Source organism: Erithacus rubecula (genome assembly GCF_903797595.1).
Source record: "Erithacus rubecula genome assembly, chromosome: 6".
In the NCBI taxonomy this organism is placed as follows: domain Eukaryota; kingdom Metazoa; phylum Chordata; class Aves; order Passeriformes; family Muscicapidae; genus Erithacus; species Erithacus rubecula.
In genome coordinates this window covers 30,656,793-30,680,520 of record NC_136688.1, presented here as the reverse complement: position 1 = coordinate 30,680,520, position 23,728 = coordinate 30,656,793, and the positions used below count along the sequence as shown (strand labels likewise).

General features: G+C 37.9%; 1 protein-coding gene across 1 annotated transcript in view; it reads left to right on the top strand.

Moving 5' to 3' along the window:
• Positions 1-21,718, top strand: part of LOC306803548 (rho GTPase-activating protein 11A-like) — a 40,661-nt gene extending 18,943 nt beyond the window's left edge. Inside the window, exons 15-18 of the mRNA XM_079309096.1 lie at positions 9,388-9,537; positions 12,282-12,394; positions 16,786-16,839; positions 20,466-21,718. Of these exons, the coding sequence (XP_079165222.1) occupies positions 9,388-9,537; positions 12,282-12,394; positions 16,786-16,839; positions 20,466-20,561 (413 nt within the window). The 3' untranslated portion in view covers positions 20,562-21,718. The remainder of the gene's footprint in view (positions 1-9,387; positions 9,538-12,281; positions 12,395-16,785; positions 16,840-20,465) is intronic.
• The last annotated feature ends 2,010 nt before the right edge of the window (positions 21,719-23,728 follow it).

Below are 23,728 nucleotides of genomic sequence, written 5' to 3'. Positions count from 1 at the left end.
AAAGGTGCTGGCATGACAGCCCAGAGTCTGAAGTCTCCAGTATGCAGAGGAGGAATAATGCTGTCACCCTCAGTGACAACAGTAAATGCAAATAACAATAAATGCAAATCACAAAATAAATTGTGATTGTTTGTAGGTATAAGGAAATCTAAAAAATACACTGCCTCTTAGAGAGGCTTTTGATTCTCCTGCAGAGACTTCTCATAGCTACTGGAAACAGGCTGGGGTTTATTTGATTATTTTGAAAGGAAATTAGTATGTTTATTGTTTTAGAAAAATTTAGTTACTGTTTGTCAGATTGAGATGATAAAATTCAAGAGTCTTGAACATTATGCAGATATGTCTACTGAAAACTAGTAGTTAATGGCTTGTCAGCACAGACTCTGTACAAATAACAACACTCTACATCAAACCTACTGTCCATAAAATTATGCAGATTACTCATGCATATTTATACTGTCTATTTTGTTTACATTTTACTAATAAGAGAAGTAAAGCTTTTCCTATTAGTAAAGAAGTGTATTACTTTGCTGTCTGTCCTGTGTCATACCTGCAAGACAGGTACTTGTTTCCTACAAGAACAGTGAAATCTTTGCATCAGAAAGTTGCAAAAGCTTTTGCTGATCAATTCCCCCAGTGAAACCAGTGCAGAAATGAGCTTCTCACCCATTCACCTTTGGGCCAATCTGTGCTGTGCTATATCCCCATACATTTAGTTATCCTTGGGTGACTGCAGGTAATAATTGTACAAAACCTGGGGCTCAGCAAACACAGCAGTGTGACTGCTGCACCCTCTCTGCTCCAGTTTAGGTGCTCTGTGCCAGAGTCTGTGCCAGCATCCAGGGGGAGCAGTGTCAGTGTGGGGAGACCTCCCACAGCCAGGGAGGTGATTGGTTTGTTGTTGTGGTTTCTACTGTGGTTTTGTTTTGTTTTTTAAGTTACTTAAATAGCCCAGGAAATATTATTTCAAAATGTAATATAGACATCTCAAATTTTTAAAGATAAAATGAAGGTGGCAGTCCTACAGTTTTTTATACAACAATGTATAAATTTTTAGATTTGTGTAGATTTGACTAAAAACACCTATTTTCTTTGCTTTTTTCCCCCACAAATTGTAGTGTTAAGCACAACCAGAATTTGAGTATCAGGCAGTGATACATGTCATAAGAGTGATGCCTTAGAATGCTGATTTCTGAATTTAAAAGCTAATGACAGGGCCAGATGATAGCAGTGAGTTACAGTGGCTTTTCTTTATCTGAATAATATGGCACAGGTCTGTGAAGAAACTGCATGTAAAATGTTTGCACATTTTACAACTAACTCCACAAAAAGGAAAATTATGGTGTGGTGTGACTTTATTTTTTATTAAGGGAAAAAAAGTCTATTAAATTTGGCCTGTGATATCCTTGATTCCATATGAATTTATAATTCATGAGCAGCATGAGCCATAAGCAAGCCAAGCTGGTGTTTGTGCTGCTGCAGGGAGGTCATGCCAGGTTTCTCAGAGTGCTGCACAGGAGCAAGGGCAGGATCCTGTAGGTGTTACCACTGAGCTCTGCCATGACTGAGCACTGATGCCCCAGAGTGCAGAGGGGTGCAGGTGCTGCTCCTGTGTTCTCAGGGTCAGGGAATATCAGAGGAAACTCAAACCTGGTGTGCTTGTCAGAGAAGTCAGTCAGTGGAGAACACAAGAAGAAAAGTGTTAATCCCTTTCTCTCTAGATCTCTGTAACTTGCAGGTGGATCTGACTGAGAAACCTCTTCGGATTTGAGGCTTTGAAACCTTTTGTTGAAACATCCTCATCTTGTGATTGCAGGAGGGTGTGCAGGCACCACATACCTCTGCAGAGGAACTGTCCCAGTCTGGGGTTCCTCCTCTGCCCCGAGATCACCCCAGAGGGACACGAAGGATGGTTCAAAACCTGGTTTTCCCCGAAGCCGCCGGAGAGAGACTGCCGGAGACAGTTTTCTCTTTTTCCAAGGACAGTTTATTGTTCCTTATCTCTGGGACACTTTGCCTGGCCAGCAGCGGTCTGCTCAGCCTGGCATCCATGGTGGAATCTGCCTGGTCAAGGCAGGGCTTATCTTATATAGTTAGTACTACGTATTACATGTTTACAAAATTTTACCAATACAATACAATTTTATTAAATGGTCCAGCCCTGACCCCAACCAATCCAAGAGGCCAATGTGTTACCCAACATGGATGACATGGAGAAGAAGGAGGAAAAGGTGTCCACCCCCCAAATTCTCCATCTTGGCCACGTGTCCCTTATCATAAACATTCAAGAAAACCTATTTATCTACGTTCTAACATTCTAATTTACACTCTACTCATCATTATTTTCTGTGTCTCTTCTCTCAATGTGGGCAGATTCTCCCAAGGAGCCAAATCCAGCCCCTGCAGCTCCTGGGCAGCACTCAGGGGTCTCTGAGGGGTCTGCCAGGGGGGTTTTTGCACCCCCAAAGGAGCCAGGAAAAAACCCTGGACTCCCACAAGGAACCAGAAAGATAAAGTGACTCCAACTCTTAAAAGCTCCTGCTAACCCCTATGTGGTACAGACTACTGCTGCTGTTCATAAAGTCATCTTTAAAAGATGCCACAGAAGGAGAAAGAGTCCCATCTCAAGCAGCTTTTGGGAAAGAAGGATGGCAGGTCTGTAGGGATTTAGAATTAAGTAGATTGTCATGTACCTAAAGGTAATTAATCAAATATAATGGGATTTGTAGCCACAATTACTTTTTTGTATATTTTTTTAGTAGAGGGAAAATCCAGTAGGAAAGGTAAGAAACCTGAAGAGGAGAGAGAATATGATAGCTTCTGTATTATCTGGTGCTTTATACTTTTCTACATTTTCTACTATTGTAAGAAGGTATAAAAAAATTGAATATGAATCTGTCACATGGTGTGACTTTTGGGGATGATGCTGTGCAGAGCAAGGAGTTGGACTTGATGACCCCTGTGAGTCCCTTCCAACTCTGCATATTCTGTGTTTCTGTGACATCCTAGGATTTACACTTTCTGCAGTTGTTCTCAAAATCAGCTGCATTTCCCATGCTCCCACCTGAATTTTAAATTAACTTGCAGTAAGAAAATATTTTAAAATTTACTTGGTTCAATGAAGAGATATTTAGAAATTTAGAGAGAGAAGAGGCTTTTACTGTTGATTTTGGTGTTGTGCCAGGAGATAGGATCTCTGGCACTCTGCAAAGGTTTCCAGAGCTTTTCTCCCTGTGCTGGCCATGGTGTGTGCACTCAGCAGTGCTCTCAGCTGCAGGGATGAATGAGAAGAAGAATGTTGTCAGCTACAGAAGCTGGTTCTTGCTCCTGGGGTGCTTTAGTACTCACATCAGCTGATCTAAGTCTGTTGCAGCACCAAAGAGCAGCATTGGACCTGATCTTACCCCCAGGGCTCTTCATCTCCTGCTCTGTTGCATCTTCCTTGTGTGCCAGTGCTTGTACCCAAGTGCAGAAGCCTCATCTTGACTGGGGTGGTTTTGCATGGCAAAGGTCTCTTCTTTTGGAGTTCTGAGGTGATACTGGCTCACTAGAGCAGAGGCTGGAGCCTTCCAGCTTGGCACTGGGAATGTACAAGGAGGTTGTTTGGGGCAGTTGGGAATTCTGCCTTGTAGCAGCTGTCAGACAGACATGGAAAGGTTTTAAACCTGCTGTTGAACCAGCTGGGACTTTGAGCCATCTGCATGGAAAATGGAATTAAATTAATATGAATGGGGAAATGAACGTAAAAACTTTCTGAAGTTCAGTGGAGCAGTTGAGACAAAGCATGGATGTTCTGGATGTTCCTGGTGCATCCAGGCTTCACATCACAGGAATGAAAGGAGTATTTTTTTCTGAATGTGTTGACACTGCTGGACTTCTCATGCAGCTGGTATCAAGTGAACAAAGTGCCAGTGAATGAAGTATTCCAGTCTTCCATTGGCCCAGTTACATTTATAGGAAATAGTGTAATGGTGTCCCATCCCTGGTGGGATAAAGGAGGTCACTGTTTTCCTTTCCTGTCCCTGTCCCCAGAACCACGTGCTGCCCATGTGGCCAGTAGTGGGGTAGTGCTGTGGCAGTGGCAGGAGGAGGGTGGGATCTGCTGGCTTTGGTTTTGTGTTTTTCTCACTCTGCTGGTGTGTGGTGCTGCAAGGCAGGGTGGCAGAGGGGCCCCTGGCTGTGTGCTGCATCATGCACTGTGTGTGAGAAGGGTCAGCTTATCCACGTGGTGAGGTGCAAATGCCACTGCTCACAAGTTCATACAGTCCATTAGAGGACTGTTCAACCAAGGCAGCCATAAGTTTCCTTTTTTTTCCTTTTTTTTTTTTTGCTTTGTCAGCAAGTGGGCTGCTGGAATTTTTTTATTGTGTATACAGTTTGAATAATAATGACATATAAGCTACTGTTATAAATTTATTGTGAGAAGCATGGGCATTACTTTGGTCCTATTTCACAATAAGAGCCTTTAATATCTTAAATATTTGTACTGTTTGTAATTAAAATATTGGATAAAATGGAATTATTTGCTGAAAGCAAGGTCAGTAATTGTGTGATGTGTGTGCTTAAGGCTTTAGAAAGAATTGTCCCTCTGCACAGAAATAGAAAATTAGTCTTTATAGTTTTAAGAAACTTTGTGTCATTAAGGAGAAGACAAGCTGACTCTGGAATCTGGGATGCCTGAGCATGTATAGCTGTAGTGTTTTTGTGTTTCTCGAGGCATGCTCTTGAATGGTTAAGGAAGTTGGCTAGGTTTGCATTTTTCCATTCTTTGTTCTCCTATGCTTTTTCTCCTTCCCTATTCTCTTATTTAGCAGCTTCTGTGAAATAGACAAAATGTGATAATTCATAATTTTTTTCAGTTCTTCTCACTTCCTGTGCTTAACCAATTTCAGCAAGCAGGATAGGACTCTCTAGGATGAAGCTAGCAAAATTATAATTACAGCACTGGGGCAGTAAAGCCTTTAGAAGTGTTAGAAAGGGTAAGGAAAATGTAAATGCATTTTCTGCATTCAGAATTTTTTGAGAGTTTACATGATGGGTGGTCCTGCAGATAGTAAAAGAAAAGAGAAAGTAAGTTAGTGGATGCTGTCCCAGTTTAACTATGAGAGCTCTGGGAAGCATTCTGTCAAACCTGCCTTTGACTGGGGAGATGTTCCTTTTGTATGTGACAAATGTAGATATGGCAAGATGACTGGGGATGGAAGTGCAGGGTAGTATGGGAAGCTGACACAGGGAAAGATGTATCTGATTTGTTGAGGAGATATTGAAACAGTCTTTTTTCCCTGTGATAAGAGCAAATAATCTAGATTAACAAAAGATTTTGCAAAGTAGGAAGTAGAGTATTACATCTCTGATTAGTATGTATTTGCTCCCTTGGGAACCTTGGGCTCCTGTTTGCTTGGAGTTTGTACTGGTTATGAGAGGTGTGATTTTTGCTCAGGGAGAAGATTCCCATGAAAATCTCAGAGGGGCTTGGATACTCTGAGGCACCTGGAATGATTCACTCAATAAAGGGCTTTAACTTGGGATTTGGGATTTATTTACTCACAACACATACTCATGATCCTTCCTATATTGTATCTCTGTGCTAGGATTGGCCAGACTACCTATTTCTGAATTTGTAATTGGGGTAACTCTTATCTTCACTGTGACAAGGGAAATGGTTTCAATGAGACTGAAAGGCAAATTTGTCCTCTTTAAATGTTCAGCAATTCACGTTTGAAAATCCATTCTCATTGACTTCCTTAAACTGACTCTTCTGGGGGACAGCACTGCCTGTTTGTATTTGGAGGATTGCTCTCCACAGATTTGTTCCCACTGTGCTTTACACTACCAATAGATGGGTAGCAGCAGCTGAAACTTCCATTGGGTGTGTTTGGTCAGGTAAATATTCAATACCTGCAAGAAATTAGTTCCTCTTTATGTTTATATTCCTTTTTCTTTCTTTCATCCTCCAGGAGTGGAGTGGTTATGTTACCTGCATGAGTGGGAAACCCATACAGGCAGTATTGCTCTTATAAAGAAATGAGCTGAAATGGATGCACTTTACACTTTTAATAATGCCAAGGATCTCTAACTGAAATCAGCTGATAAAATACTTTTCCAGAATTATAATAATGGTGACAAGCATTGTTCATTTTTTGTTTTCCACCCTACAACAGTTCAAGACTAGTGCTAGATGACTACTTTTAAATGAAATTCAAACCTTGCTTAGGACAATGCTGCTCTTTGCCCAAGAGAATTAAATCTCTAGTTTATCTGTAGGAATGTGAAATACCTAATAATAAATGATCAAAGAAATCCTGCATGTGAAAGGGAGCTGATTGCTTTGGAGTGTTTTCTATGCTAGTGTGTGGCACAGAAAAGCCTGTTCATATGAGTAAGGAGATAGGGAAAAAAGCATAGATTTATCTAGCTCATCCTTTTTCAGTACAAGGGTGTTGTCTGTACTACTCTGGATTTTTGGTAGTTCAAGTTTGAATAATTTTACTGTGATGTCTCTCATGATTCCTTTGGATAGGAAATAATGAGAAGTTTCTTAGTATTTAGTTGCCTTGTCTTTTTCTTTCAGGCTCTTCTTCAAGGTTCAAGAAACTGATCTGCTATTTTTTTAGCTGACAGTATTTGTTTGTGTCCCAGTATTTTGACTTCGTAGCTTGCAGTATATTTAATCCTAATATGTTTCTTTAAATCAGTAATGTTGGAATACCAAAACTGCAACTAATGAGAGTTACTGTACATAATACCCCTATCCTACTTTCTATATTCATAGCATTTAATTTTTATCATTGTGGTCTTTGCTGAGTGCACTGTTTATCAGAGTTTATAAGGAGTGAGCTTTGCTGATGCTATTAAGTCACTCAAGTGTGCTAAATTATCGCACCAGAGCAGGTGCTATTGTCTGCAGCTCTTTTTGGAAAGAAAGGAAAACCCTCAAATGATCCTGGACATTTATACCTAAAGGAAACAATCCTTTTTTATTAATATAAAAAGATTGGTTTGTACTCAGTCAGGGGAATTCTTGGCAGTTGGTTTAAACTTACATGTATATATAGCACACTGGAGCCTGCTAAGTACCTCTGTTTCCTTTATGGATGGAGCTTTGGTGCCAAGAGGTCTGCACCACATGCAGGCACAGATAGGCTCCTATCTGATGGATTGTCCCACAGTGAACCACATTGTATACAGGATGTTCAAACACCTATTGATTGTGTGGTTCTGTAGTTTACAGCAGAATCATAACCTGATGCTTTTAAGTACAAATATATAATCAATCTTCACGTGAAGGAACTCATGACAAAAGTATTTTATGCAATATATTAGACATTATATTAAATTACATCAGATTAAATGTGTGTTATACTTTTTTTTTCAACCTCATCACCATGACTTTATTGTGTTACAAGCATCATCTTTGTGTGGACTATGGACTAAAGGTACAATAAAGTTCAGAGTGGGTATAATGCTGTTCTGCTGCTAGTACCAGGTCTTGTGGTCAGCTACAAGTGAAACCCCCATATAACAGAGATGCACTTTTTAATAGGAGTATTTTTATGTTTGTTATGTATCTGTAAAGCTTTTCTGCAACACTGCATTGCAGAATAAGAGATTTGTACTTGAGGGGAAAATTAGCACATTAATTAGATTTTAGTCCATTGTGCAAATAAAATGGAAATATATGTGCTTATAGACTAATTTGCTTTGCTATAATGCCAACATCCAACTGATCATTTGCAAAATTAATTTGCAAAATTTGCCTCAACTGCCACTTCTAAATGTAGAAATGAATACAAAATTTGAATGTTGTGCTTGAGTGCCTTCTGTTAGCAATTTTTGCCAGTGATTATGTTAGCTTACAATGTTTGACTGTATAAAAGATGGTTTAGGCTGGTACTGTTTATTTGTAATTTGGGACAGGAGTACTTGAATGATTCTTTTGGAGCAACTTTCATGTTCAGAGGCTTTATTCATGTCTTCTGGATCTATGAAAAATGTATACATTTAAAATAAGACCATTTGGTGATAACACGGTGATTTTCTTATTTACCCAAGTAGTTGTGTCTGTATTCACTCTTTAACTCATATTTTCCAATTGTTCAAATTCCTTTTCCTCTCAATTCATTGTTAGTAGAATTTATATGTTGACTGTATGTTGTTATCCCTTATTATATAGGGTTTAAAAAAATTATTGCTTTGATGTCACACAGCCATCTCCATTGCTGCAGTGTGTGTGGTGGCTGTCTTTGTCAGGGAAAAAGAACATGCATGAAACTAACTTATTATTTGTCTGAAATTCAAAAGAATAGTGTACAATAGTATTTAAAAAACTCCACAAGCAGCTGGGGTTTAGCCTGTGGATGCATTTGGCCAGTAAGGCATGCAGAAAAGATCTGGGACAGATAATTATTTGTAGGGAGACATAGAAAAGAGAGAGAGTGGCCTGAATTTGGTTCCCAAATCTTTAGTGGAAGCCCCTACTTGTCGAAGGCAAGGCACCCAGCTGAGGTGTGCAGGAGGTGGCCACAACACAACAGTTTTGGGGCAGTGCCCAAGCACAGCAGGCCATTGCTGTGTCCTCTGAGTTAAAAACCTGCTGCCACTGCTGTAACCCTGCAGTGCTGGTGCTCTGAGTCCCACAGGGAAAAGGTGATCTTGGATGTAAAAGTGTGAGGTCAGTGGCTGGGATGCTTTGTAGCACATTAGCTACTGTGGAGGTGGTATATGTGAACAAGAATTCCCAGCAGCAACAGGGACTTCACCACTTTCCATCTTTACAACAGGAAATGCAAATTTACATTTAAGAATTGGTTTCATTTAAAAAGAATTTTTCTAGGTGTACACAACTTAATTTGCTAGAATACTGTGGGCCCCCAAGGACCTTAACAGTTTAAGCCCCCTTGGGAATTAATTTATTAATGCATTTCTAGGCTGTACAGGTCATATTTATTTCTGCAGTGTCATTAACACTCTCTTCCTGCCATGATGTCTTGCCATATCTACTATTTTTAGCTGCTATAATGAACAGTAATAGTATCAGTGACTGAAGATTATTGTGCTTTTACATGTGTCAGGTTTCATTATTTCTTTTTCTTTATATTTTCTTGCCAAAAACTTTCATATTTAAGGAAAAAAACCCCTAAGACTAATAATATGTAGCTGATTTTGTTTCCTGGGTTCATTTTTAATTATCTAAACTGCTGAATTTAGGTCATATAATTATGTTTCTAAAAGGGGTGCTTGAAATCTAAACTTGGATTTGTCTCTAAAATAATTAAATATATGGAGAGAGAGATTATGCTTTAAATTGAAGTCTAGATTACTTGGACCAGCTAAAGTACTTACACTTTTAATCTTGTAAAAACGTTATGCATAAATGGTCTTTGCTAGGTGGTGCACATGAGGGTCTCCAGCACTTGGGTCCTTATGGCAATATCCCAAACATCGTGGCTGAACTGACAGGAGATAACGTACCAAAGGATTTCAGTGAAGATCAAGGGTATCCTGACCCTCCAAATCCCTGCCCTATTGGAAAAACAGGTAATTCAGCTGTAGTCTTTGTACCTCTGTCTTCACTATACATCTTTCTTTCAGCACTGTAAAACCCATGATCAGAAATGAGGGGTTTTTTATTCTCTATGCCAGGAGAACTGTTGAGAAATTGAGTGTTTTATTGTTTCAGGTGAGTCTTTTTAAAAATTTTTAAAAATTTATATGTGCACCTCCTGTATTGCTCTGTGATGCTGGAGGTCACATGAAAGAAACCATCTTGACCTCAGAGTAGAAGATAGTGAGATTTATGAGAGCATCACGTTCCTGAGGGAGTTCATTTTTAAGCTGGCTCCTGAAGAAAGTTATTCTGTACAGATGAGATTTACCCTTATTTTAGAGACTTTCATTGTGCCAAGAGGAATGAAACTGTCTGCCCTGATCTCCAACCCAGACCATGAGTCAATATTTAAGATACCCTGGCTCCAATCCATGCGTTTATAGCTCACTGAGGGTGCATCTGTGCCAAGAAATGGAGAACTCCAGGGATGCAGCCCAAGGCACTGCAGGCAGGCTGGCTCTGGCAGAGGGGCAGTGCAGCCTTGGAGAGCCAGAGCAGCGCCCAGGACACGCAGGGTGTCCTGTTGAAGGGTCACCAAAACAGCCCTGCACGTGCATGATACACACAGACCCTGAGAGAATGGTCTCCTTGCTGTTACTGAGCCAAGGGATGACTTCCAGTGCTGAAAGCACTAGTAAAACACCCATTGGCTGCCTTGGGACCTGGAACTGGGAATGAGCACTCTATTTTTCTCTCATTTTTTATTTGTGAGCTAAGAGATACTTTCAAAATGTTTTCTGTTTAGTCTTCTTTCATGTTATTTGGATAATGTAGAACAGTTGTCTGTATTCCTATTTTAAAATGTTCTAACTCGCTTAGAATTCATCAAAAATAATACTTGTTATGAAAAGTTTTGTGAAGTGTTTTTTGCATTTCATTCAAAAATTGGACAAAATTTCAAATAGTCTGCCCTTACTCTTTTCTATTACAGCCCATTTGGTGATGATGCCTTTATCTCTTCTGCAATAATACTCATCTTCCCATTTTCTCACTATAGCTGTTGTCTGACAAGTTGCAAATGATGGGTTTAGATTTTCTCACACACACAAGCACACACTTTTACTTTCTATCTTCCATGCTTGCCTATTAGACTTCTGTTCATGATTAGATAAATAAATTGATAACATGGCATCCAGGGAAGTGCCTTTGAAAATCCCTTCCATTTTCCTTTCTTAGGTGAAATAAAAGTTGTTAGCTAAGCTAACACAGTCAGATCTGCACACAGATCTGGGGGAATTTGCAGGGAAGTGCTGCCTGCTCAGATAAATGGCTCTGTCATAGGTATGCTGTGAGTGAAGATAATATCTGCTAGGATTAGAGTAAAATGTTTTTCAGAGCCTTAAATGGAAATTCAAGTGGTGACTGTATTATGCATACAAATTACCAGAGGCCTTCCTCAATCAGGTCTGTGGATTTGCTTAATGGAAAACAATTTTTCCAGTCACTGTCTACATATGCACATTCCACAGCAGGAATACATAAGCCTGGAGCACTTGAGTTGAAGACTTTTGGATTAGCAGTCATAGAGGACAGCCACGTGTCCAGCTGCCCTTTGTGTTTTCTGCCAAAAGGCACAAATGCTCTGAGGTCTACCTCACTTCTGTTGTCACCTGTTCCTCTCTTGATATAACCTTGTCCCTGATGAGACTGAAATGATTTCAAATTGTTTTAATAGTTTCTGAGTTACTTAGCCAGTATGAAGAATTTTCCCCTGTTTTCTATTGGCAATTTTATTTTTTCCCAATCCCAATGAGGAAAGAGAGAAAGCTGGATGTGTTGAAATCAGAATAACCTCCTCAGGTCATTGAACCAACTCAATTTTAAGTCAAGGCTTTACTGTTTCCCACATCTGAGGGGGAAAAAAGGTAATCCATCTGCAAATCTTTTTATGTGATGACACACAAGGACAGAAGGGAAAGTGCACAGGTGTGTGCTCTGGAATGCCTGTGTTCTGGCAGATGCAGCTGTTTGAATGCCCAGCATCATGCCCTGGCTGGTAGGATCTCCTTGGGAATGTCTGAGAGGGACTTGGACTGCAAGCTCCCCATGCTGGCCAAGCACTGGGAGCTCCAGGAGCAGACTCCATCCAAAAAGCTACTATGGCCTCAGGTTGCTGAAACTTGTTTAAGCTAAAGATGGCTTACTTTGGTAAAAAGACTGTAAGTTGATTTTTAAAAGGATGTTATCTTGATGTGACATTGTCTACAAAATCCATTGTGGTTAAAGAAGGTTTCTGGACCAATCAGATTAGTTACCAATCTACAGAAATGTCTTCATTTTTATGGGATCTTACAATGAAGAAATGATTTTCAGCCAGTGGTGAAAGAAATTCTGTCTTTGCTCACAGCACTGCTTTACTTGTGAGCATTTGAAAGAGTATCCCTTCTGAATCAGAACATGATGCAGTTCTAGGTAAAATCAAGTGCAATAATTAAAAAAAAAAAACAAAGTAAGGAAAGAGCTTGGAAAATAAATTCCTTCAGTTTTCATTAAGTTGTGGGTTTTTTTTAAATTACTATATTCTGACAAATTTGTTTCAAAAGAAATTGGTATTTCCTAGTCTTCCATTTCTTGATGTTTTTTTAATTGCACGATTGCATTTAAGAAGTTTGGTGACTAATGTGGCACATATTGAGTGTTTCAAATCTACATATACTGGTGCTTTCTTTTGCAGTTGATGATGGGTGTCTAGAAAACACCCCAGACACAGCAGAGTTCAGCAGGGAATACCAACTGCACCAACACCTTTTTGACCCAGAGCATGACTATCCCAACAGGGGCAAGTGGGTGAGTACATGCTTCTTGCTTGTTTTTGTTGCATGTGAAACTGGGTATTGTCTGCTGTGTGGGAGACTATGAAACCACAAGGACAATACTGTCCTTAATGCTGGAAAAATTACCACCCTAAGGGAAGCTTCCCAAAAAAGGTGAACTTGCCCTGAAAAACAGAAATAGTGCTTCTGATTGATAAACCCCCCAGAAAAATCAGAAAGTAGAAATTCTTTTTCAATTACCTGTCCCAAAGCATGACAGCTTGATAAATGCAAAAAACCACATTTTCAAACTACAGTGAACATGTAGCCAAAGTTACTGCAGATCTGAAGATTTCAAAACATAAAATGGCCCTAATCTGAAAGAATATCCAGGTTCAGTGGCTATTCACTGTTCAGCTACTTATATAAAAAATAGAAAGAAAATACAGATGGATGGAGTGCAGCAGTATGAAACACCTTTAAAAATCTAGGATCAGACAACTTGCTTAAAGGAATGCTCCCCACCTTAAGGATTTTGGAGGACTTGATGCTGCTTTGTCCTCTACTCAGGTTGTGCACTGTATTTTATTGAAAACCTATTTGATACATCACATATAATAAACACAGTGAGCTCCTCTAAGGGCAGAAATCTTGCTTTGAGCATACAAGGACTTTAATAATTGCAGCTAGACTATTTCTGCAGGCTAGAGGCTCCAAGGAAAGCTCTGCCACTTAATCTTGGATTACATCAGTTAAAATGTCCAATCCCAAATCCTTTTTCAGGCGCCAGGAAAACAATAACAGTGATCATAATTTATGCTTGTAGAGCAAATAATGAAATCTCATTTTACATTGTTGTAACACTTCACTTAAGATTGCACTAAACCAGTGCTCTGTGAGCATATATCGATAAATGGACATGTTTGGCAGTCTCTTCTCCTGCTGTAATTTTGAGACAATGATTCATCTTCATAATCAAACCAGTGTAAGATTTATAGTCTTAATTACTTATGCGAGTGCTAAATTTCTGGAGAGAATCATGCCAAAACCACCAATTTTGGAAACTTGTTGCATTCTAAGTAATTACCATCAAAGGTTTTCATTTCAAAAACACCAGATGGTGAACATTCTTATTTATGCCAGATAAGGCTGTTAGTTTTCTAATTATTCATGAGTACTTTACTTTCATAATACCATTCTGGAGACTACAAAAGCACTTGTGTAAATCTTTGGCCTATAGAAATATTTCACAATCAAGCATACATACTGTGTTTTCATCAGCAACATATATACTTAATACATACAGTAAATCATTAGTGAATCCTGTGTGTTTTGTATCTGCATCCATCACTACTTATTCAGGAGAAAAAGCTGCTCATGATTAAAACACTCTTAGGTATTAAACAGTAAACATATCTAGCTGCAGCTTAGCCAACTCCAGATCTTTTTAATTAGAGATGAATCAGCTGGTAATGTGCATGAGCAAATATTCTGCTGAGATACATGAGAAGCACCTAAAATTCCCTCTGCACACATCAGTTTGTTGCTGCTTCTCCTGTTGAAGAGCCCAGGACCTGATGCCAAGGGCTGGGATGGCTGTGTGCTTTACAGACTGTGTTTCCACCAGTTCCTGCAAGCTGAGTGGGCACCAGCTTGTCATCACCAGCTGCAGCCCTTGCAGCCAGCATCTCCTGGACCCTTGGAGGCTGGCATGTGCTCCCAGCTCTTGGGGGACCTTCTCCCCAACCTTTTCTCACCACTGTGTGGTTGAGGAAGCCTTACAGTGACTTGTCCTTTCCTGGTGCCAACATATATTTCTTAGTGTAACCACAGAAAAGCCCAGATTAGATTAGCAGGTCAGAAAAAAAGTACCTAAAGGGACAGAAGCATGTTGGTTGCCTTGTTTTGGTGACAGCCTGTCATGCTTGCAAAGCTGTGGGACCTCTGCAATATCCTGTGAATAACAGACACATTTTATGAGGGTCAGGCAAGTTTAGAAGCTGTCTCATGCAGCAGAGTGTAGGGTTATGGTGATACTAAATATTATGTGTAAATTCTGCTAATACATCTGCAGATACAAATATATAAATAATAATAAATATTTACTGGGTTAGGAGTGGAAAGAAAGGGGAAGAATTTTTTGGTCTTTGGGAGAACTCCCCATCTATCAGGATGCTGACCTGTGAGAAGTTTAAGGAAAAGACTCTGTTTATAGAGTGAGATCCACAGCTTGTACTCTCCTCTCCTCTCCTCATTTGTGGAAAACATAGAGGGGTGAGTGGAAATAGTAGGATGAAGGACTTTTGGAGATTTCTATCCTTGTGTACAGCTATTGTTTCTAGGATTTCAGGGGATTTTTTTTCCATTTCAGACTTTTCCTTATAGGACACAGATTCTTTCGGAGTGTGCCTTTCCTGCATCTTGCAAATTGGCTCTTTGGATGGTTTGAGGAAGTTTTTTTTGGCACCCAGAAAGAGTTGCACGAAGATAATTTGCAATACAAAATTTGCAATCAAATCTAAAAACCTCTTAGGTATTTTGTTGGTTGGAAGTATTTTAACTTCTGATTTTTTTCCACACAAATCCCAACCTCTAATCCAAGTACCCAAAAGGATGCAAAGAAAGCTCTAAATCACATGCAGCATGTATCTACATGAGGTATATCTTTAACTAAAGAAAACTGTGTGCCTTCATTCTTAACAAGCTCCCAGTGAGGGATGAGCACTTCATGGGCAGATTTTGGTGTCTGATGAGGTCAGGCCATTGCACAGTAGAACATATTTTCAGGATTGCTGTTGTCATAAAATATGTTCTTAGCTCATGCTCCACGACCATATTTGTTTTGTACTCCACATAATGCCACAGTAGTACTTAGGATCTTAAAACATTCTCAAACAGACTAAACAAAATATGGTTTCCTTGAGCAGGAACAGTTCAATTGTAAGGAATTTTCAGAATGACAGAAATGCTAGCTCCAGTAGTCCATGAAATTCTTTCTATTTCAGAAACACTCTTTTTTCCTCTCATGGAAGTATAAGGTCAAATACTTCACAAAGAGAAGCTTTGATAGTGCTTTGTTTCCTAAGGAGACTAATTCATGCATCCTTGAGTTTCTTTAAAATGTTAAATTTAACTTTTGTGAAGTGAGTTTGCATAAATGACTACCCAAGAATGTCCCCTTTGGCCAACTTCATCTCTGTTCCCTTTTGGAACAGCTCAGACAAAATAACTGAGGTTGGACAAGAGATAGGCCTTGTGAATTTGAGGTTTAATGAACACAAAAAGTACAAAACAGACAATTTTGGCAGATTGCATTGTAACACTTGAAAATGTTTGTTTTTTCTCATATCAAGGCTGCAGAGAGAGTTAGAAGTGTTTGGTGAATTTGTCTCGTGCTAGAATTACACTTTCTATTTATATAATCAATGTTAGGTCAGTTGTTTATAGCAGAATTAATGGCCTTGTTTATATAGTCTTCTGCTTTTATACATGTAATTCTTCTCTCCTTCCATTTTCAGGTTAGGGTTTGGTTTTGGATTTCTTCATAACACAGAATTGAAACAAAATGTGTTGAACATGTGTGTGTTATTCCAGACTTTATTAGAATTCACTACTTATAAGAAATACAACAATATGTGGATGCACTTATGTAAACTATGGTCAGAGGGGGTTTTTTGTCTTGGTTTTTTTTTTCTCTTTTTCTTTTCTCATCATCATAACTTTCTCTTCTGCCAAGATGTTTCTGGCAGTTTTTAAAAGGTTTGCCATTAAAAATGTTATAGACCAAATGGTTTTTAGAAACTTTATTGAGGGCACTACTTAAACAAAGGAAGAGTTGGCACTGAACTCCTTTCAGCAGAACTTTGCACTGGAAAGTGTTGATATCTGGAAGGGAATAAGCAAAGACAACAAAACAGTAGGAATGATGCCTATTTCTGTTTTTAAAGGAATTAGAAAATCCCTTGTAAAGCAGGCATTTTTTGCTTCTGTTCTTGTGTCACCTCAAATGTACAGAAAGATATACCACAGGCACGACTCCTGCTTCCTCTCCTCCACATTCTTATTTTTCTTTCTCCTTCTGCCTTTTCTTAAAAAAAAAAAAAAAAAAAAATATATATATATATATATATATATGTATATATGTATTTATGTCATGTATCACATGATGGGGAACATCCAGACTGTACAGCACATACTTGAAGCACTTATTGCCTGAACATGGGGGGATAGCACAGTGGAAAACTACTGGCTTTAAGTTGTTGACAAGACTGTGACTGCTCCTGAAGAACTGAAAATGTTAGTAGGAATATACAAATACTTATTTTTGGTTTATTTCTCCTGTAAAACTACACACTCATCTAGACTTGATAATATTTAATAGCAGAAGTAGTATTTGATGGCTGTGTTGGTTTTTTTCCCTTCCAGAGCAAGAGTTTACTCTTTGAGAAAATCAATGGTGGTCCAAAAAGAAGAAAGAGGGTAACTATCAGAATATTTCATAGCCCCTATATAATCTAGATAACTAATAAAAATTAAAACCATATTGTTGAAGAGATAATCTAATGCATTCGTATTAAACTTTAGATAACATATAAAGTCAGGGACTCTATGAGATAAACTGCTGTATCCAGGTTCAGGACTAAACTGGGTACAAGATTTATTTCTCAAAATAGCCTCTTACTTTCATAAGGTATACTTAAGTGTTTAACATTATAAAACTTCATGTTGTCTGTCTTTTAAAATTGATCCTATTTGCTTAAAACAATGTAAAATTATTTCAGTATCTCTAAAACAGAATTTGAAATTTCCTTTTAAAAATATTAGTAAATTTAATTTCCACTGTCTGTATGTGTGAATAGATTTTTAAGTATAAATAACATTAGAGGTGGTTCTTTATCTGACCTACCTCAGATGAAACTCCTAGTTCTGTGTCCCACTTGTTTGAAATACAAAGATGAAAGGATTCTCATTGTTCTGCTCCTGTAAAAAGGAAGGCAACCCACATAGATTTCTGCATAGTCTATGTCACTACTCACTTTTTTGGTAGTGTCAGCCTTTCTTCTGTTAAAAAAAAAAAAGAAAAAAAATCACTTTCAGGTACAGTCAATGTTAGTTTTACTGCTGGTGTATTATTTTCACAAAAAGGAACTCTAGCTCTCTAGAAAGAAAGTAGCTTTTCAAAATATGACAGCACAGTTTATATTGTAAATGAGGTAAATAGAATTTAAAATAACAAGCATAAGCAAAGGTGATTTGTTTATTAGCTCTCAGACTTTAGGTGTTTGCTAGAAAGGGAGAAGATGAGTTGATTTCTTCCTGATTCAGACACCTCTGGCAGTTGCCACTTCAGCCATAAATTAATGATCTGACCTGAGCCTAGTATGTCCTCATGCTTTTGATTTTTGAGTATGTTAGTTGAAAAGCAAAAAGGGGTAGGCACCTTTTTTTAAGTAAGAAGAATTTACTCTGGAAATAGTTCAGGAGAATATTTATTAATAGCTAGAACAGCATGTTAAAGTGGAATTCATGCAACAAATACATGAGGGGAAAAAAAATGAAACATTTTCTTTCTTTGAGCTGACTGACATAATTGGATACAAAAGAAGCAAATACTTCTTTTCCACTTCACCGTGGCCAGGGCAGCCCAGAATTTTGAAGGTGAATGTTTTTTCAGCAGATTTATTTTCCTAGCACGACATGTCACTTAATGTTGAATTCATTAGAATTTAAATTATTTTGGTGTAATACTGTAAGATTGCTAATGCTTTAATGAACAATTCAGAATTTATCACTTTATCGGAGGAAGAGTAACCTAGAACTGTCAGCAGCAGAGTGTGTTTTTCTAGAAATCAGAAAATCCACTGGATACCCTTCCTGCCTAGTGCTCCCTGCCACTCCTCCATGCCTTTCTGCACAGACACAATTTTGGGATCTGGCAACATTTTTTTTGCATCTGAAAGTCTCCATTTGAGGTTAAAGCAAGTCCTGTGTAACAGTGCACGTAGTAACCCTGTTGTGTCTGTGCAGGGCTGTAGTGAAACAGCCAGAGAGGCACTCCTGGAGTCTGGAAGAGCACATCTTCTCAGCATGTGTGCCTGTGCATGTGTTTTTATGTCCCTCTGCAAGCACACATGCAAGCCTGCATGCACATGATCAGTGTGTGCAGCAAAGCCATGGTTCACCATTTGCTGCTGTGTTAGTTTTTCTGCAGCACTCGCAGTGCAAGACAAGGAGTGACAGTGACAGCTAATTTTAATTAGCAGTTCTCCCCTTTTTTTAAATTCTGTGCTTTTTAAAATTCTTCTGCTTGCTTGCTTAAGCCCTGCCCAGAAGTGTCAGGAGCACTTCTGTGATCACCAAGTTGTCCTGGGCTCAGAGCTGTGTACAAAGGTGCTCAGGAGCTTTGAATTCTGCAACAGCTGCATAGGATGAAACATATTTTAGTCAAATCTGCCAAAGAATTTTGCATTATATTTTGTGTTTTCTTTTGCTGGTTAAGACGGATTCAAAATTTTATATAGTCTCATTTTCTTCTACTTTATTTCAAAAAGTAGCAAGCAAGTACCACTCAAAAAAAAAGACCAATTAATCTTCCTAGGAATCTTCAAATAATTCCTAGAAATTTATGCAACAGTTGAATTTCACTAAATTAACATTAAACAGAACTTCTTTAAACAAACACAAACAAATCATTTACATATGTCTTATTTCTAACAATTTAAGGCATTGGAGTTAGTTTATTTTCAAAGATTTTTCCACATTCATTTCTGGTTCTTAATATTTTTATATTTTCAGTTGCAGCAGGAAAAACACCCAAAACCCAACAGAAATAAGCAAAAGGGCTGTTCTGTGCTATGACTAAGTATTAATGATAGCATCCACTAATTTGGAGAAACCCAAGGGCTTAAACTTGAAGACAGATAAACCCCAAATGTTTTCCAGAGATTCAACAAATACTTGGGATAGCTGAAAATAAATATTTCATGCCCATTCTGAGTGCCTTTTCCCCCCATTTTTTTTCTTATTTTTTTCCCCTTTTTTTTAATTCTTAAGTTTTGGTGAAAGAAGCACAGAAATATTTCAAGAAAAGTAATTTCTGACAAGAATCAGGAGATACTGCAAAATTCACATTCCTCTGAAGTTTGTCCTTAGACAAACAGCTTTTATTAGCATCAAAAACCTTCATGCTAGAATTTTGGACTGTATCTGTGTGAAGGAGACAATATGCACTTGAATTTTGCTTACACTGACACTGTAACAGGCCAGAAATCAGGTGTAAATACTTAATACTGAAGCTCAACTGAACTGTTTGCCACTTGCAAATACAGTAAATACAAATAGTAAATACATTTTAATCCACTGGTATAGATAAAACTCAGGCATAGTCTTTCTACATTATTCCATCTACAATCTCCAAGCAGTTTTGAGACAGGATCTGTTCATCTTCAGCCTCACGTTGTGCTGCTTGCACAGTGCAAAGTGAAGTTAAACCCTCTCCAGGAATCTTCTTTCCAGCATTCTCTTGTTCTGGCAGTGCTGTGAGAGCCATTTTCCATGCCAAAACCATGTTTGGCTCTGCTTCTTTGCCAGCAGATTTTTATCTCAGCATCAAGAGAGGAAGCAAGGAGGGGTTTCCTGGAGAGGAGACAGGCTGAACAAGAAGCTTTGATGAAAATGGTGTTGTGGTCTCTAATTGATAGCCCAGCACAATGTCCATCAGGGGCAGTGATTTAAGCTGAAGCTTACCTGTGCTTCTCTGACAAGTTCTGTCTTGCCTCAAGAATTGGGGAGTTAGAATTGCTGCTGCTTCTCTGCTGTGCTGAGGAAAGGAGTGGAGCAAAAAGATAGTGTTTAATTCAGATCATTCTATATTCATGATAGTCCTCTTTCACTTGTATTCCTTTCAGTGGATTGAATTAAATTTAAAAAAAAAAATAGAAAAAAAAACCTGATTGACTTGTAGATTTAATCCCTGAAGGCAGTTTTTTCCCAAGTCTGTAAACATCTGACAGATAAAAAAATGCATAACTATGTTCACTAATCCTAGTTACCTTTTATCTGTTTCTCTGTTTCTAATAAACCTAAATAATTTTAAACTTTTTCAGAATGTGAACCCATATCTGCAAGGACAGCGACTGGATAATGTTGTAGCAAAGAAATCTGTTCCACAATTTTCAGATGAAGACAAAGGTCCTAAATAAGTACAATAAAAATGAAATATAAAAACTCATTCCATCCTCTTCTAGATCATTATATTGCTCATATATAATCATCTATTAAAATCCTTGTGAATGGCAGCATGCTTATTATTTATATAATTGTAGATGCAAACCAGCTGTATTTATAACAGCATGTTCTCCTAGATGATAAAAGTATGGTTTTGCTTTTTCTTAAGTTATGGTAAAAGGATATTTCTGTTGTTTTTACTTTAGTCATGGAGAAAACTTTAAAAATGTTAGTCATTTTGATAGCTAATGTGAGGTAAATGGTCTTAATGAGAAGCTTGTAAATAGGAAGATGAAATAAGATGCCAAGTCTGACTCCAACTTTTAATCTTAAATGTTACTATGTTTGACACATGAAAATTATAGTTTTATGTTTTGTTCACAAATATTGTTACTTAGCAAAGACAAAGTATTTATTTTACGCAGAGAATTTTGGCTTTTGGTCCATTTTAATAAACATTTAAGCAATCTACAAGGTTTGCAAAGTGACATTTTCCAAAATATTTCAGACACTCGTTTGTCTCTGTTATTGCTGTGCAAATTTAAAAATTAAAGAACTGCTTTTTGACTGTATTCACTGGAATGTTTTTCTGTTAGTTTTAATCATTCCAGGCTCACAGCTTTCCTGAACACTCGAACATCTTTGTCATTATCAATGGAACTGTTATGTGAAAATTAATCTCCCCTGCTGTTCTTTGTCTTATTAACTGCAGCATTTGTGCATTACAGTGTTGTTAAATTATAAGTAAAGATGGAGATATTTGTCTGTGTTAATAAGGTTGTGTCAACAACCTCTGAATCTAAATCCAGGATATGAAGGTCATTATAGTTGATCTTCTGAAAAAAAAATGTGCTACTCTAATAACACTGGTAGTTATCACTGCTCTTGAAGTTGTTCTGGGAAGCTTAAATTTAAATTGCCTTCTTGCCCCTAGGAGATTGAAGAACTTTATATTCCAAGGTTCTCCCTTTCTGAAAGATGAGAATACACCTGAATATTTCAAGCCATGTGAATGGAGCACTGGAATTATGGAAAACAGCATTAGCTTACAGATAATATTACAAATCTGTGGGGAAAAAAGGTAGTTTCCCATTCTATAGAAAGACAGTAAAATAATGACTTCTTAGAAAAAGAATAACAGACAAGAAATTAAGGTTCCTAGCGACATAAAGTTAACAGGATGGCACAAATATGGCTATCAATGGCATTTGGGTTTTTGTCCCACCACATAGTAATTTGTAATAAATTATGTATGTAGAGAATTGGCCCTCTCATGCCATTTATGGGTAGATTGCAAAATTCTAACATTTTGGAACAGACTATCATGACTTTCATCGTATTTCCTTTTTAAAAAAAATCTTGAAGAGAAAACTGAATAGTATGAAGTGGGGTTTAGACTCACACATGACACAAAAATGAGGAATTTCTATGAATCACAAAGTTCCCTTGGCTTCCAGAGGCTGGAACCGGATGGGAGCAATCTAGCTGTTCATCTGACAGATATTCTCTGCATCTTAAGCTTTACTCTTTTTATCTGAACTCCTGATTAGTCTTCACACAGGTATTGAAATCTGCAAAGCTACAAAATTGCTCCAAAAACAACACAGTCTATATATATATATATATCCAATGGCATAAATCAGACATTAAAACCTACTGATGCCCAGTGGCCCAGAGTGTGTGGAATGGTCATTTTTTCCATCTAACCCTGCTGCCAGCCACTGGTGTAGCTACAAGCCTTCCAAGTTGGAGGCTAAACTGCCATTCCTAAGCATTTGGTGTTTCTTCAAATCCTTTACTGTTCCATCAATATTTCTAAAGTAATCTGAGTTGCATTATCTTCAGTAAAATCAATTTGAATCACAAAAATGAAACAACCATGATGGCATTTTTTTTCATTTTTTAAAGCTCTACTAAGGACAATGCATAATAGAAGGAGCTGTGTACAGTAAATACAGGGGCTTGAAAAGGGAAGGGCAAAGAGGCATTGCTTGCTTAATAGTATCAGTAATCACTCATGTAGTTTTGTGAAGCACTCCAGGTCATTCCAGCCCTGTGTGGGGATGTGAAATCCAGCACTGCAAACTGGCCAGAGCAGGGACACCCAGCAGGACTGCATGTGGCCAGAGGAGCTGCCCTCCTGTGTATGATAGATCTACACAGGAAAAATACCACAGTTCAGACCTGGCTTTGTCCGTAAATGTTAGTAAAGAAAAAAAAAAAAAAAAAAAAAAAAAATCTTTACACTGCACAAAAAAAAAATGATGTGTCTTACAGGAACTGTCTGCTGGAACAAGTCAAGTGTGTGGTGGTGAGCAGCTGTCTGCTGAGTACATCAGGCAGCTTGAGTGTTTCACCAGGAAGACTCAGCAGTACTATTGTGAAATTTTAATAAAACGTAGCTATTGCACCATGATAATGAGATTCGTTATTCTAATTTCAATTTCATGGTAGAGCTGTCTCTTGGTACTGGGATTGGCTAGTTCCATACTGATTTAAAATAAAATTAAAAGAAACAACAAAAACCCAAGCAAAAATCCTTGTCTATCCTACTGTTGCAATGACAGTCCAAACATGTATATGTAGTTTTTTAAAACAGAATAATTACAGTGCTTGTCTTTCAGAATCAGTGAACAAAGATAGCAACTATCCCTCCTCACTCAGAATTCACCAAACATTTACAAGAGTGTAAATATCTGCACAGGTGTAATTGCCCTTTTACCTTTATGATGCATGTGAATTAAAGAGCATGTATATTGATACTGGTGTTTAGAATTTTCATCAAATTAAAACCTTTTAGAGTATTTTAAAATTTGCAAGTGTGTTAATTGCTGCTAATGCATTAGAGACACAATGTGCTTGAAGGAAGCTATACAAAATAAAGTGTGTTGCCCTAAAACATTGGTTTTGTCTGGTAAAGAAATATTTATGACTCTAGTTTTAAAAAAGCACTCTGTAACTGATGAGAGTATTTGATTGGTGACACAAAACTTACTCTGGGGGTGCATGTACACACACACATATTAATACATTTTTAAAAACAAAATAAAGTATGATAATAAATTCATTAGTACAGAATATCAAGATGTTACCCCACAGAAGAAAATGATATAAAAATGCCTAGTGAATTGATAAGGAGGGG